Source organism: Calonectris borealis, chromosome 3 (assembly GCF_964195595.1).
Source record: "Calonectris borealis chromosome 3, bCalBor7.hap1.2, whole genome shotgun sequence".
NCBI lineage: Eukaryota > Metazoa > Chordata > Aves > Procellariiformes > Procellariidae > Calonectris > Calonectris borealis.
Genome location: NC_134314.1, coordinates 29,214,813 through 29,230,765, shown reverse-complemented (window position 1 = coordinate 29,230,765; position 15,953 = coordinate 29,214,813). Strand labels below are relative to the sequence as shown.

Below are 15,953 nucleotides of genomic sequence, written 5' to 3'. Positions count from 1 at the left end.
CTGCACTCCAAAGACCAGAGGACCTTAAACTTGGTTTTTGTTTAACCATCTTTTTTGTTGAATGCTTTGCTGATGAAAATGCCTGTCAGATTTACACTCAGCTCCAGAACTGCTGTAGTGAGTGGCACTTGAGCTGATAAAAAATACTTTGTAAGTATTTTTATAACCAGTGAAGTATATTTAAAAGGATTTGTCACACTTAAATGTGAACTCCATCAAGTATACTTTAACAACACTTTTAAGTAATTATACATTACTAGCTGCACCCATCATGTCATTGTGTAGGTAGATATTCTTGTTGTCAAATGTACTCCAACTTTTTTGAAAAGAATTCAGCCCGTCTTTTGCTACAATAGTGAATTGTCACAGGAGATATTGCCTCCGGTGTAAAAATAATAATTAGTTGGAAATCTCTCTGGTATGACATTGCTTTATATCATCTGAATTAACCTGTAATCTCTTTGCCAGTTGATGTCCCAGGCAACTAAATGACAAATGTAAGTTTATGAGGAGTGTATTATAATCCAGCTAGAACTGAGAGTGATAATTTGACTCAAGAAAGAAAACTTATAACGAGCCACATAATTTTCTCAATTAAACAGCTATTAACTTTAGTCATCAGATATGTTTTCTACTGATGTGAGCTACACCCAGGATACCTAATTAAAATCTGCAACTAAAACATTTCCTTTTGTAATATATGGCAGGACATGCAGTCATACTTACCCATGTTGAGTGGCGCTGAATGCCGCAAGTGGTCTATTGATTTCAAAGAGTGCACTTTCGGAACAACACATTCCTCATTTCAAAGATTTAAAGAATAAATGGACCACTAGATATGCAATTTGGATTTCTGTACCTTACTGGCCATTTAGCTTCACAGAAGTGCCTCCCTACTGAGCCAAAATAATACAATACAATGAAATAGTATGACCAAAATATTTGGTTAGATATATATATCAAAAAGTTTTCTCCCAATCTCAGATCTTGGTTATTGGTATACTCCAATCATATGAGCAAGACATATCATGCGCACACCTAACAAAGAAGATGAGTAGTACTGCTTCAAAGTACTTACTCATCTCATCCAGTGTGTGAGTTACAGGGAAAAAAAAAAAAAACAAAAATTTGTAGACAATGTCTGTTCTCAGCAAGAAAAATATCATTACTGCCCTCTGCAGGGATTCACTGAAATTCTAAAGCATGAGACGAGAAAAAATTGTAATCAGTGGCTTAATGCAGAGCGCCAAGATTTCTGTTCACATTAAGGGCAGTTTCCACTCGCTTTTTATGGCTCGTTAAGGAATCAATATGGAAATTCTTAGAGAAGGTACAAACTCTTATCTGACTGTCTGTCTCACCATGCATTTTCAGCAAGCCTTACTCTCTTCATTGCTTCAAATAGAAGAATGTCTTGGGGCGGGGGGCACGGGCAGACGGGATGGGATGGATGGTCTGAATGCAAGCTGAATTCACTATGCTTTAGAGCAGAGCACATAGTAAGTCGTGCCTTGTTCCCCTACTCACCCAATGCGCAGAGCGAAGGCAGTGTTTGGGCAGCCTGCCACCGCCACCATTACCTATACCTTTGTCTTCCAGACCTTATATCTACTTCTCATTTGCTCGCCAGAGGCTTTCTGCCCATATATATTCCTTCTCGGGGCCCTTAGTCCTTCATTGCCCGAGAGATCTGATTTAGACTTTTGTATAAATCGGGGTCTGCCAACAACAGCGAAATTGAGCACGCTATTGACATACACCGCTGTGCTACAGCATAGGATTACGATTTAGTAGAAGGAGCACCAAAAATACCAAGCCCCAAGACCGTCCAGATACAAGTAGAGATAAATGCTGTACTTTTGTACAATTATCTGAAGATTTGTGCTAAAGGTCAGGGACAGTGTTGCAGGCCCAGCAACACATTTTGTATAGGTCCTTCTCTAATGAACTCTACCACTGCCACCCTTCCAGAGAGGGAGCTCTGTCCTTCACGACAGCAGTCTGATTTTTAGGCTGAAAACAGGGGGATGGGGTCACTTGCGGAAGAGACCATGACAGAGTGTCAGGATCAGAGTGGAATGAAACCCACAATAAATCTGCATGGCTGAATGAGCTAAGAGGCACCTCAAGAGCACTTTGAAATGGACACAATAAGCAACTTGAAGAAAGAGAACAGCAGGACCCTCACTATGGTAAGTGCCACCTGTACTTTATTATGTTTGGGGACACTTATTTTAGGAAGGAGGGAATTATGAGCTATGACAAGTACAGTCTATATTGCCTGAGTTATGTCTTGCTGTAACTAACAGAAGCTGTATTTCTAAAGCCACCTTTTTTCCTCCTCATCTTCCTGTCCCATAATGACAACCCAGAACACAGTTGGGTGTTCAGGACAAAGATTTAAATGAACAACTGGCTGCCCTTCCCAACTGTGTCTATAACCATTATTTACAAGATTCCATGAAAGACTACAAGTTTAGCAAGAATATTTAGAAACCCTGCTCTTTTTAGATATTTGTTCATACTGATGTCAAAATACAGTTTTTAAGGTAATTAGAATGAAAGCTTTGTCCAATGCCAAAGAGAACAAGGAAACAACCATTTTAGTGGGCAGGGGAAGACATCAGATCTGACATACTTCCCATGGGCAATGTTGCACTGCACTTCGAATTTCTCGATGAAACCCTCTTTTTCCTCTCCCTCTCCCTTCCATACAGTGTGAAGATGGCTTTCAGTGATAAGTGCATCTGCCTGCCAGACACACCAAGAGATATCCAGTAGCTGTTAAGTTTATACACTACTCCCTAGGCACTTGGAGGTCAGGCAGAGAACACTCAAACCCTTTCTGCCAGCTTGATTTACCTCCTGAACCTCTAGTCTGACAACTTTGGTTAAAAATATAAATCCTAGACATGCTATTCAGAAGTAAAAATCCCTTTCTGAAAATGATTGCCATCCCTGCTCTTCACCATTGCCTGTTTACATGTGTCAATAGTGAGGCACAGAAGGGAGGTAAGGGAAAGAATTAGCCTGATGTTCTCAAACTGCAGCATCTCATCTCAGTAACTGGTTAATATCCATCTAAATTTTCCACTCCCCTAACACTTGGTACTAAAAAACTTGTAAGAAGGATTCTGGTTGTCTAACAATTCTGGCATTAAACAAAACTACTATCACTGCACAGGTGTTTAGCTAGACTCAACCCTCACCTGTGAGCCATTCTATCAGATGCTGCCCAATTTCCATTGCTAAGGTAGATGTTGGTCCTGTGCAGGCCTGTAAAGGTATGGTGCTTGTGCACTTTTTGATGATTCTTAGCAGTTCAAGCACACTGATATTCTCAATGGCTTCTTACCTTCAAACCATGTTTGGTGGCAACCATTCTTCCCTTCCATTCCCACTCAGATATTGATTTAAAGAAATAAATATGATTTTTACAGGGCAACAAGCAAGTTCATAAAACAAAACAAAATGGTAGAAGTATCAATTTCCAACTCAGCTGTAACACAGAAGATGTAGGAGAATCCTATTAGTTTTCAAAATATAATACAGTTTTTGATTTTCTTAGCAGGAACTTTTAAGACTGTTGAAGCACCACCACTGTCCAGGATTCATGGGCTGAGAACACTAGATCACCAGGAGAAAAGGATGAAAAGTTTTGTGAGAGAATCTACAAGATCTGCCTCTTTGGTTACTCAAAGGTTGGTAGGGGATCAGACTGTACCACATTGCAAAGTGTGGCCAAACTCCTCAGCCAAGACCAACAGAATAATTTTGTGGAAGTAGAGCAGTTGCTGATGAATCAGCTGAGAACTGTGATGGCCAGCAGAGCCATCTTCAGCTCTGCTACTACATCTATAGTCATCTCCACTGACCTTTGTGTCTCTGCCAGCACTAGCAGTTTCATTTCTCAGCCAAAAGAGATACTAAGGAAATCTGGGACTGACTGGCCGGCACAGGACGAACCAGGAATGATATGTTCTACTTAGTCCATTTGTGCGTAACTGATCCAACCATATGTAGGTAAACAATGGTGCCTGACAGGGAAAAGCAAAGGAAGTCAATGATTGTCCATTGAAGCTCAAAACTTGGGTTTGATGTAATTTCCCTGTTCCACAGTGCCTGGCATGAACACTCCCACATCAATCAGTTCTGGGTTTTGTGGGCAGGTAGTTGGTATATTGGCAATGGCTTCCACGGCTGGTTGGTTGGCTTGTTCTTCTGTCTTTTGTTCTGTCTGGCTTTTGCTAAAGGAATAGTTCAGCTGCAAATGAGCTGCTGAGTGGGTGCTTACTAAAGGAAAAAGAGTCTGTGACTCCCATTCTAGGCTGGAAATAGACTTGCAAATATCAGAAAACCTGTAACATACTGACAAGAAGAATAAATAATTCAGTGATAAAAGATAGATGAAAATAGTGCAAAACATTACTGTTTCAGATGCCATCCCACAGTGGCATAGGCCTTCTCATGACTTATCTTCATCTATGTGGTGACTGCAAGATGACATAGGTAAAGGGCATTTCTCTTGTCTGCCTGGACCCAGCCTCACTAATGACAGTAACTAAGTTTTAGGGCCTTGAAGCAATTCTTGGCAAATATTTTATGTAATGCTATAGGCAACAGTCATCTGGACACACATTCCATGCTGGTGTGCAGATCGTTTTGGGACAATGACTTCTTTTAATCTGTCAAATGCACACTGCAAACCCATCCTGCATCTGCTAAACCAGACTTCTGTTTCTGATGCAGAAATGCATGTTATAGGTCATGTCATCTCTGAACTTCCTCTCTAAGAAGTTAATGGTAGTACAGAATCTAAATCTTACATAAAGAAAGATGGCATTAATATGTCTGAAATAAATTCTAAGTTTTTACGTGATCTGAAGACTTACACATTGTGTTACATAACTGCCAAAATGAAATTATCTTAGAGAACTGAAGACGAGGGAAAGGAAAGGTCCAGTATCAGAGAATTTCAAGCTGACTGGCATAGCTTTCATCTAACTGAATTATATTTAATTCAAAAGATATAATTATCTGTGGTTTATACCTATAGCTGTGCTGTCATGCCCCCATCAGTTTCTCAATGCTAGTAACAAAAATGTAATGAGAAAAACAAGTTTCAGGGCATATATGCTGCCTATGTCCACTTTCCTGCTATGGCAGATAGTTGCTATGACCATATCAATGTAGTAGTATCCCAGTAACTATTGTTCATAGCAATACCAATCAATTCAACCTGTAATAGGCTCTGCAATGCTGATTCACATTCTTACAATGACTTAGACCCACTGAAAATTTCAAGAGCATATTCAACCACTGAGATTGCATATATGGCAAGTTATTGACTTTGAAAAGAAACTTTGTTTTCCTGGTTATTCTCATTTCCTGGTTATTCTTGTTCATGCTATCTACGATACAGCTTGTGTTTACAGCTCCTTTTTCTGCAGTGTGGACTGCTGGTACAGGGGATGTAGATATCACTTACTTATTTCTGATCTGAGATGCAGGAATATAACATGGACCACAGTTCAGCCCGTGTCACTTACAGTAAAATCACGTCAGTGCAGAGACATGCTGCAAAATGATTTAGGAAGCAAAGCAAAGAATATTTTATCCAGTTGAATCTCCAGGAATTATTTACATCAGCAGTGTATATTTGCCTGAGCTCCAGTTCATCCTGGTTACCCTTGCTTGACCTCCAGATATCAAGACTTTGTATGTGCATCTGTTTCCTGTACTCTGTACATGAGTTCACAAACAGTGCTGCAAGTAAAATAACACTTCCAGACTAGTACACTTGTAAAGACAGCAGTACATAGTTCTGCTGGGCATACATGTTCTTTGATGGACCCTACCAAACTCCTTTTGGATTCAGCAAAAAATGATGGCCCTGTGTTTCAGTAACAGAAATTTAGTATTAACATTAGGAGGGAGTGAAGAATAGTAACACAGGACTAGAGTGCTTGGTAATCTCCATCACCATAGCTTTTAAAACTACATTAGACAAATTTGAGTAAAGAATCACCTAAATAAATTTGTGTGCTTATAGGTACATTGTGAAATGATCTAGGTGACATCTTAAGGTCCCTTCTAGCTCTATTTTCTGTTACCTTTTCCCCTTTTTGTTCATGCATGACTAGGTTTACTTCAAGATAACAACACAGGATAATCTAATTGGACTAAGGAAGCTGTTTTGTTACAAATAAAAAGAAAGTAACCCCATTTTCAAACTCCGTTTTGACTTGTGGGGGTTTTACGACTGATAGAAATCCTTTTAGGAACAATTACAGTAAATCTGATGTTTCAAGCACTAAAAAGTAAATGTATTTTTAATAGAGTAGGATACTGACTTTCATGTGTTTTTCATGTTGCGTTAAATTACAATATATAATTCTAGTCCATTCCTTCAGGATGATCTCATAATAAAGATATCAGATCTTAATTTTTCACAGGTAGCATTTTCATCTAGATACACAAATGTACACAAACTGAAGACTATAATACATCTCATAATACAGTACAATGCAGCATTGGATTAACTTTCTCTTTTAGGCTGTCTCCTTACTTATCCCAAAAAGGGGCAAAATTGATTAGGGGAAAAAAATCTTAGATACAAAAGATTCAAGAGAATGAAGAGTTATATTAATTTTATTTGCCACTACAAAGGAAATGAATATCATGGCCAACTCATGTAAAGCATAAACTGTCTTAGATGCTCCTTTTAGTTTCAAGTATTGACGTCGACTTCTTACAACAGTGCCAGGGTACATACAACAATAGTTATTGCAAATTACAACACAAAACCTGTTTTGTCAGTCTTCTCACTGACATCTCAGTCATGAGAAGAGTAAATAAGTCTTCCATGATTCTGAACTGCTAAAAACCTTCTCCTGTGGATCTAAGGGACAGATAGCAGCAGCATTCAGAGTGCTCATAGCTTTTACTGATGTGATAGCTGTCTTGGAGCCACCCAGTTTAGAGGCCACTTTTGTCCTTGTAAGTGATGTAGCAGCATTAATTCATTAACATCACTGTAAAGTCTAGAAAGCCAAGCAGCTGATCAGCATGTTACTGTGCTAGAGTTGTACAACTGAAAAGCTTATGCGTCCTTCAAAGATCTTTGAGTCAAAATTCCTGAAAAGCTTCTACCTGCATGACAGAAATGACTCATATTCCATTTTGTGCAGAACATTTTTTGATAAATTTTTGAAGGAAAACTTCTTTGAAAACTTCTCAAAATCTAATTAGAACAGTTACTTGAGAAAACCATTGCCAGTAAGAAATGGCTGTTGTACAGCAGATAAGTTCTGATCCCTGTTTCTGGATTCAGTCTTCAAATGACAGCTATCAGTTTCCTTACCTGTTGATAGACATTTGGGGAGGCGGGGGAAGCCTGGCAGACTTCTACTACGTTCCTATCTCTTGCTGATGTCTCCAGTGTGTTTGTACCTACCACTTGTAGTGTAGTTCAGTGTTCCCTGAGGTGTCCAAATATCTACCCTCCCTCCAATTGAATCCCCAGCTATAATGCTGTGGAGGGATTTCCAAGCAAAAGATGGCAGAAATACTCAGGGTGAAAATAAGATCTTTGGCTGTTTAATTGAATACCAAAGAACTAGGGAGCAAATATTTCTGAACAGTCTTAAGACAAAGACTTAGAGTTGCCATTGAGGAACTCACAATCGTATTCACATATTCTTTCCTAATGTCTTGCTGAGGAGCTTTAGTAAACGGCATTTCTCAGATTCATATGTTCTGATGCATTCAGAAGGAAAACACTGAGAGAGGTCAATGATCTTCCTTGAATGTAGAACGAGTCTAGTAAATGCTTAAAGCAATGATCAGATACCTTTATTTAATCAATCAGTCCCACTGTTTTGGGCTATTTGCTCTGTAAAAAGTTCCTGCAGACTAGTTGTGGAGAGAACTATCCATAGTTAAATGAAAAAATTTTGTCTTTAGTTTAAAAATGATGGACTGTGAATAATCATTAATGTATTTAGTAGATTATCACATGGCTAAATGTTTTGGTGATATGATTGGAGGTTTACTCACTTCTCTCTCACTATCAAAATACTACTACATAGTAAAATATATAGACACATAAATATAATCCTGCTGCAATAGGTAGAGTGGTTACACTGGTTCTTTGTAAAATGGGATATTCATTATTATTTTCTCTACTGTGCACTCTCTCACTTTTTAACCAGTATGCATTGTATTTATTCTTTGTCATATTTCATTTTGGCTTTGTGCTTATATCCACCTGTTCATAAATAAAGATTTCCCTGTATTTTATTTCCAACCTGTTGAAATCAATCAAGCCAGGAAGCCTAGAATATGACATTTTATGTATCTCCACAGCAATCCACTTACAGCATTCATCATCAGAAACTGTTTTCAAATGCCACTTCTCATTTACTTGATTCAATGAGTGAAATGGAATCAAATTTCATTACTCTGAAGTAGAGAAAAGTTTTTCCTCTAAAACCGGGTAGGATTCCTAAAATTCTGCATCATTGCCTTTGCAAATACTGTGTCTGCAGACATTTCATATTATATTCTGAAATACTTGGTCATAATTCCATGTCTATGAGAAAAGTACCGCGGGATGGAGAATATTTGAATAAAAATCCCCATGTGTCTGTGGTTGTAGCAAATAAACGGCAGATTGGTTTCTATTTCAGATTTTGCAAAAAGTTCAGAACCCAAAGTCATCTTGCAATTATGATGGCTCTCCATTCCTACGCTTGTATAACTCTACTGGCTTCATTATTTATTTTATTTTTTAATTCAGATTTGCAGTAGCATGAAAACAAACATAGGAAAATGCTGGAGACAGGTGAGATCTAGTTTAACTTCAGGCATGTTGTAAGCTACTAAATAAATCCAGGGAGTATTGTAATGGAGACATTCTTCTCTGTTAAAAATATTGGATACAATCAAACTTGAGCTTTCAGAAAAAGGGAGACTTTATCCACTAAGATGTTCGCCATATTATTCCATTAGTTCTAAAGAACTATTCAGTAAAGGACTATATTTGTGATTTAAGGCTGAATCCTACAAGAAGTTCCTTTATTCAGAAGACTTCTCATCTTTCCTATAGATATAATGCTCTGTTAAGTAGAGATGTTCCAGTAAGTTTCAGATTCCTGGGAGGATTATTTCTTTATTCACACATTTCCATTATGTAATATTATGAAATATTATTTTATAAAAATTGCATATATTGCAATTCATGTGAATGCAAATCTTGCTCACCTGTCTTCCAAGCGGAAGCATACTGCTTTGTGTAAATAGCTTTTCTTTCATGGCCGACTATGTGTTAAATCCTGCTGGCTCCCTCCCTCCTGTAGGAGGGAGAAGCATTACAAATGCAGTCTTTCATAGAATGGCTGTGGTAGCGTTAGACAGGATCCTGTTAGCATAGGAGCCGAGTATTTGATTGTATCAATTATCGATGTTGAAAACTCCGAGGATTACTCAACAGAAATGATATTGAGAAAGAGGGAGATAACGGGAGGTGGGAGACCAAGACCTCAAAGAATGACAGTTGTCTAAAGTATTGAATCCCATCTCTAGGGATTCTTGTGAATTATCCTGGGTGTTAGCTTGACTCAAGAATCTGTTGTCTGAAGCTAACCCAGACTGGGATATATCTATCAGGAGTGCTAAAGTTTCATTTATCTGTATCTGTCTAAAGTATAGATGCTGATTGCAGGCTGACGAAGGCCGGGAATCCCTCTTCAAAGAGTGCCAATCCTAAAACACAATATTGGTTCACTCTCATGTTGTTGAGTGCCACAACACAAAGAGGGAAGTCCCTCAAGAGTTATTTTTACTCCTTCAAAGGCTAGTGTGGAAGTTTTTCGTCCGTTTGATCATGAATCTGAACTGTGGAACTTCACTGGCATCATATGAATCTCTAATCTAGTTTGGATCAATTCAAGTATTTCACAAAAGAAGCCTGATTACTATCTAATGGCCGAGTTATAACTCCAAGGTTGATCAAAAGCCTGTTTTCTAAATTGACTAGCTCTTTCCCAAACATTTCCTAATAAAAGATTCCTAATATATTCTAGAATATATTTTCCTAGTTAAAAAGTACAACCATTAAGAAAGAAAATTAAGATATAATAATGTCTTTACAGAAAAAAAAAAATCTGTTAAATCCAGCTCAACAGGTCTTCATCAAAGGCTTTCAGTTTCTTAGGATCTTTCAGGATAGACTACAGAACACACTTCAGCTATGCGGGTTCACATGCTAGCAGTTTAAAGAGGATGAATCCTTTCTTGTACCTTTCAGCTTTGGCTTTAGAGGGCCCGTTGTATGTCTGCATCCACATTTTGTGCTCCACAATTAGAGAATAAAAAGTTAGCTACATCTCTCAGCAAGTAAAAGCAAAGAACAAAAAGAGGGAAAGGAAGAACAAAAGAAACCCAAAAAAGATGAGGGAACAAGAAGTACTCGCGTTCTTCAGGTCTTGCAACGTTCTGCTGCCGTGTATTACAGAAGCTGTAAGAGCAGCCAGGGAACCAGATGGTGATGTTGCTAACCCAGGGTCTCTTGCCGGCAGCTTCCTGCAGGTGCAGGAAGAGATTGGTCAAAGGCTAATGCCATCTATTTGTTAATGTCATGATTTCCTATACCTAAAGCCATTGATCTCTGAGTGGTGAATATCACCCTTCCCCCAGGTGGCTTGTTGACCTAAGAGTCAGGGTTTTGTGGCTTCAATCTTAACTCTTTTGTTTGCAGTTCTCTGCTTAAACCACCTTAAAGCACCATTCTCTACAGCCTTTTGGATAACAAGCTGTGTGGTTTCCCATGGGTCTTGACACAGTCAAACTGGAATTCGTTTTTGCTTAGCTAATGTCAATTTGAAAACGTCGCAGTTAACCAGAGGTTAAAAGCCTCTGTTGGATTTTAAGGTTGCTATTTAGCTACAGAGTCTCTGTATTTGAGCCTTTCTCATATCACAGGAGCACCAGATAATTCAGGTTGGAAGGCACCTCAGGGGGCCCTTATCTCTCAAATAAGGAACATCTCTTGTGTTCTTTTTTTTGGCACTGATCTGGCTTTATCTGCATGAAAAGACGACATCACAAGTTTATGGAAACTTTGATCCCAAATCTTTAAAAGTAACAAGTTCAGAAGTACTAACCAAAAACAAAAGTTAAGGTAAAAATAAGCATAAATAGGTTATGATTATGAAAATTAACATTATATGTATTATTAATCTTCTTGCCCACAGAATAGGAATGAGGACAAATCATACATCTTTGTTGCAAAAGTTTCATATAGATAAAGAAAAATTACATCAGAGCTTCTCAGATTGCAAGCCATTGAGATATAAAAATAATTAAACTACTTGTAAGGTTCAAAGTCCCATGTATATCAATTCTTCCACGAGTGGTACATGTAGAAGGTTACTAAAGACTAAGTTATGGTACATCAAGACCTCAATGTTTCAGAAGTCTGGTGTTAAAGTATAGTGCAATGCTTTGAAAACTTTGGAGTAAAAGCTGAGAAGTTGGTAATGAGTTAATCTAATCTGCTTTATAAAACGTATCGCATCCTGCTTTCAGGTGGGTGCATGTAGTTAAGTAAATTACACTTCATGTTGCTTGAAAGTAATGAATGCTAATGACAGATAATGGTGTCTTGTTTCCAATTAGCACTGCCAAGAGAGCCTGAGGTTTCTAGAGCTCATGATCACCGTATTTTCCAGGAACAGTCTGAGAACTTTAAAATTATATAAACAAGTTTTATTTATGCTGAATGTTTTTGCTGATTGTTTCCTTCCACAGTTGGGCATAATGCAAATGAACTACATCTCTCTATAGTTCAATAATTAAAAAAAAGACCTTGTGTATGTAAAGCCGTATTCTATCACCCATTTTTTATAAACATTATTCATTGTTTACTTTGCTAAAAAACCAGACAAATATGTTTACAAATAAATGCATGTAATAGATTATAGTGAATATTCAGAAAAGTTTAAAATAGAGCAGACTAAAGGATAAGCAGTCTGGCTCACAAAATGTGAATCTAACTCAGGTATTCCATACTAAGAAATAAATTTTCTTCACTTAGGTATTGTTCAAAACACTTTCTAACATGAGTTGACAAGGAATTTGAAATACCATTTTGGCTCAAGTCTATGAAAAACATGTATTATTCAGGGAAATAAAGTTGGAAAACTTAGATCACAATCACGTATTGTGCTATGAATTACGTGTTTTCAGAAATGTGTTAAGTATTGTGCTCACAGACATCGAATATGCAGTATATAACAAATCACTTCCTTTCTACACCTGCAAAACAGCTTGTTTCTTATTTTAACAGTTTGTGTATTAACTCTGTATTCTGTTTATAATGTATTTCAGTTCAGAATGTTCACTGTGCAGGATTTTTATCTCACACCCTTATTGTCTCTATGATTGTGTGTTTTTTCTCTAATAAAAATGTACAACAACAATAATGTAGCAATGAATTTTTACCTGCTCTTGCAAGTCTTGTGTTTTGCTGGATGTTGTATTGATGGTAATAGCTCAAGGCCCTATTCAGTGACCACTGAAAGCAGAACTGCTGCTGACAACTTATTGGCCTTTGGATTGGGTCCCAAATGCACTCCTTTTAAAGCTGACCTTTGGATGCAGCCGCTTTGTTTTGTAAAATGTATCAGGAAGAAATATTAGCATCTTATCTGCTGACAGAAGATGAGAGTTCTGGGGTTTCTTCTCCTGTAACTCCGCTCGCTAGTCAACACCCTCCACTACCCAGAAAAGCAGGCAGTATGCCAAAATGCTGCTGCTTAAATTGCGTTACACGAGATTTTTCATATGGCTGTCTGCCAGATCTGGGTGGTATGTCATCTGTCTCTTCTGAACAATTCAAGTAATTTCTTAGGTCTAAACCATGAGGTCCGTAGGTATGACTAGATGCATGATTTAACCCTGATGCTGCCAGTGCGCTAGTTCACCTTACATAATCCTGTAACTTCATTTAACTGGCTACTCGAATCGTTGCAGAATAGTACAGAAAGCTTAGTATGTTCAACAAATAAAAGATGTATTCCTCCTGTTTGTTTCTTGCACCACTTCAATAGAAGGGTGTATATATTTAGATAATGAATTTTCAAGCAACTGGATGGCTCCCATTACCCTGGAAGGTAATGCTCTGCAGTGATTATGTCCTATAGAGCTCGGTTGGCATTGGGAAATATCTTTAGAAGTATTAACTTCATTTTCATTCATGTCACTCGTATGTCCACTTTCTGCAACTGCTTTAGCAAACGAATTTCATCTGCCTGAGATATTGACATCAGTGTACTATCCACTCACATGAATGACTTCTGGCTAAATTACTAAATTAATGCACAATGATTACAGTTGCATTTTCAGTTCAAAAAAACCCCATAGATATTTGTAGCTGAAAACTGATTATGAGAGCTGTGCCTAGCCAGTCAGGGGATGACGTGTCCCAAATCAAAACAGCTTGACTGTCAGTTACCAGATACATGCAAGCAGTGCACTCAAGTGAGATACAGCACATGAATTATTCTCAGAAATTATTCCAAGAATAGTTATGGATAGCTATTAAGTTCAAGAAATTAACAATCTGATTACAGGCAGTTTGTGAACAAAGAAGTCAAAATTAGTTTAAGAAATCCTTACTGCATTTGTGAAATATTTTTACTTACACCCCACTATCAACTAAGCTTCTCTTTCAAGTGTAAACTAGTATTTTAAAAATGATAATCCAATATGGAAAATTGACTGAGCAATAATGTTATAAATAATTCAATACTGAGCTGATTGCCTGCTTCTGTTCGTTTTGCAAGAGTCTATCTCATACAGTGTCCAAGGAAGAAGATGCAAAAGTGACAACAACAAAAAATTAACAACAGGGAAAGTGTTACATTTTCTGTTTGGTTCACTGCAGACAAAAGAAATACAATATAGTAGAATTCGTGGAATTTGTAACTTTTCCTGGGCAGAGACTGATTCTTGTTATGTCTACCTGGTACCTGATAACAGCAGTAGTCTGATCTTGAATTTGGTACTAGGCACCAAAACCACAGTGCAAACTGTAAATAATAATAGCGTTCAAGCAAAAGTGTGAGTAATTCCATTTCCATTCCATTATGTCTTAGAGGTCAGATTTTCTGGGTGTCCACTACAGGTAATAGCTGGGGATTGCTGATTATCAGGATGTAACTATCATCTGAAATCTTTTGATAACGTGTTAATATGACCATACATAATTTTTGTTAATTAACAGAAAGCAGTGAAAAAGTGGGTTTGAAACTCTAAGTCTGATTTTCCAGTCCTTGACCCTCACTACTTTCAATATGCATTTTATTGATTACTGTATAAAACTTTCCATGGGTGTCCATAAGGAAGAAGGCTGTGAAGAATCGGGTTTCTCTCTACAAGCAGTGGAAACATACTTTCTTATTCAGGAGCAAAGCTGAAAACCTGTCAGTGGTTTTGGTAAAGATAAGTAGTTTACAGGTTCCACACAATATAATAGGGTCAGCTTTGGAGGAAACAAACTATGCTGAATTTGATACCGCATAAATGTTTGGAATTACAGATAAATGAGATTAAAACCTCTTTTGGCAGTTTAACAATAGTGAATAATAAAGTGGATGGTCTTTTTTCAGACCTCATTTTTGCAAATAGAATTTCTGTCAGTGTTTGTCACATCTCCTAGGTTTATATATTTAGGACCAAATTTGTTTTATGCTCAGTAGATAAGAAATGTGATGTGATGTATAATAGCAGTTATTGTCGCTGATACATTTTCCTTCATATTTTTTAAATTCTCACTATCCCTGAAACTAGCTGGACTATGCTGTTGTGATGTCCCAAAACCAGGACATATGTGATCATGTAAAAGTGTTAAAATACATTTCATTTTCTGTGCTCTGTTTTTGTTTTGAGTTGGTTACCTATGATAATAGTGACATGGCTATCTGAATCTGTTACAGTGTGCCTGAATATTATGACTACGGTCACGGAACAAGTGAAGAAGCTTATGACAGCTACGGTAAGGTCTATTCTATCTTCAGCAAAAGTGTGAAACCAAAAGAAAAAAATCTGTCACTGACAACTCAGAAATTACTTCCACATACTTTTCTTTCTTTGCTTTTACAAAGACCAAAGAAAATGGATTTGTGTAACTCTAGGCTGAGGTTTGACTTATTGAAGTAGGACCAGAAAATTGGACAGATCAATTCTGATCAAAATTACAAAGCCAATTAATCACAGTCACAGATCGGTTTAACAGCAACACTGAAGTTTCTGATTAGTGCGTGAATATATTTCACAGTGTTAAGTTTCAGTCTGCTTGATGTGCCAACAGTACTATCAGTAGCATCTGCTACTGTCATATGCATCACTTCAATCAGCAAGTTTTGTGAAGTTTTTGAAATACAGACTTAATCAAAGTGGAAGGAGAGGGTGCTGTACTACCATGGGAACCCCCACAGCACCAAGACAAAGGAGCATCTCGTGCCGCACGAGTAGAGGGAGCGCTGTGCTCTTTGCACCTCCCCACCCGGCCCGTGTCTGAGCTGGAATAGTTCCACTTCACGGGAACCGAGGGCATGAGAGGAAAAGAAAGTGTTGCTCCAACGTGTACAGCCCATTTTCTAGGCCTGTTGTTTGATATTAGTGATGTCTTCCTATAACTAATTAGAATCTACTCCATCTTTTCCTATCAATATTTTTTCAGTACCATCAGATGGCACAGTGAATCTCACTCTGACATTCTGAAATAATAGAGCAAAGCTGACTATTGTCAGCTTAAAGACTGACCCTAGCATATTCAGCAGGGATGTCATGCTTGATTTGCTACTACTAATGAAGTATCGTAAGTTTACATGGTGACTTCCAAAGCACTGTGAAAATGAGAGCTGCTGGAAATGACACTGCAAGTGAAA

At 37.8% G+C, this 15,953-nt stretch overlaps 1 protein-coding gene across 2 annotated transcripts in view; it reads left to right on the top strand.

Annotated features, from left to right (window-relative positions):
* The window catches only part of KHDRBS2 (KH RNA binding domain containing, signal transduction associated 2), a 373,561-nt gene that overhangs the window by 339,412 nt on the left and 18,196 nt on the right, over positions 1 to 15,953 (top strand). For both annotated transcript variants that reach the window (XR_012672902.1, XM_075145263.1), the window contains exon 8: positions 15,000 to 15,058. Coding sequence is in view for 1 of the 2 variants with exons in the window: in XM_075145263.1 (XP_075001364.1) it covers positions 15,000 to 15,058 (59 nt within the window). In the remaining variant the exon portion in view is untranslated. The remainder of the gene's footprint in view (positions 1 to 14,999; positions 15,059 to 15,953) is intronic.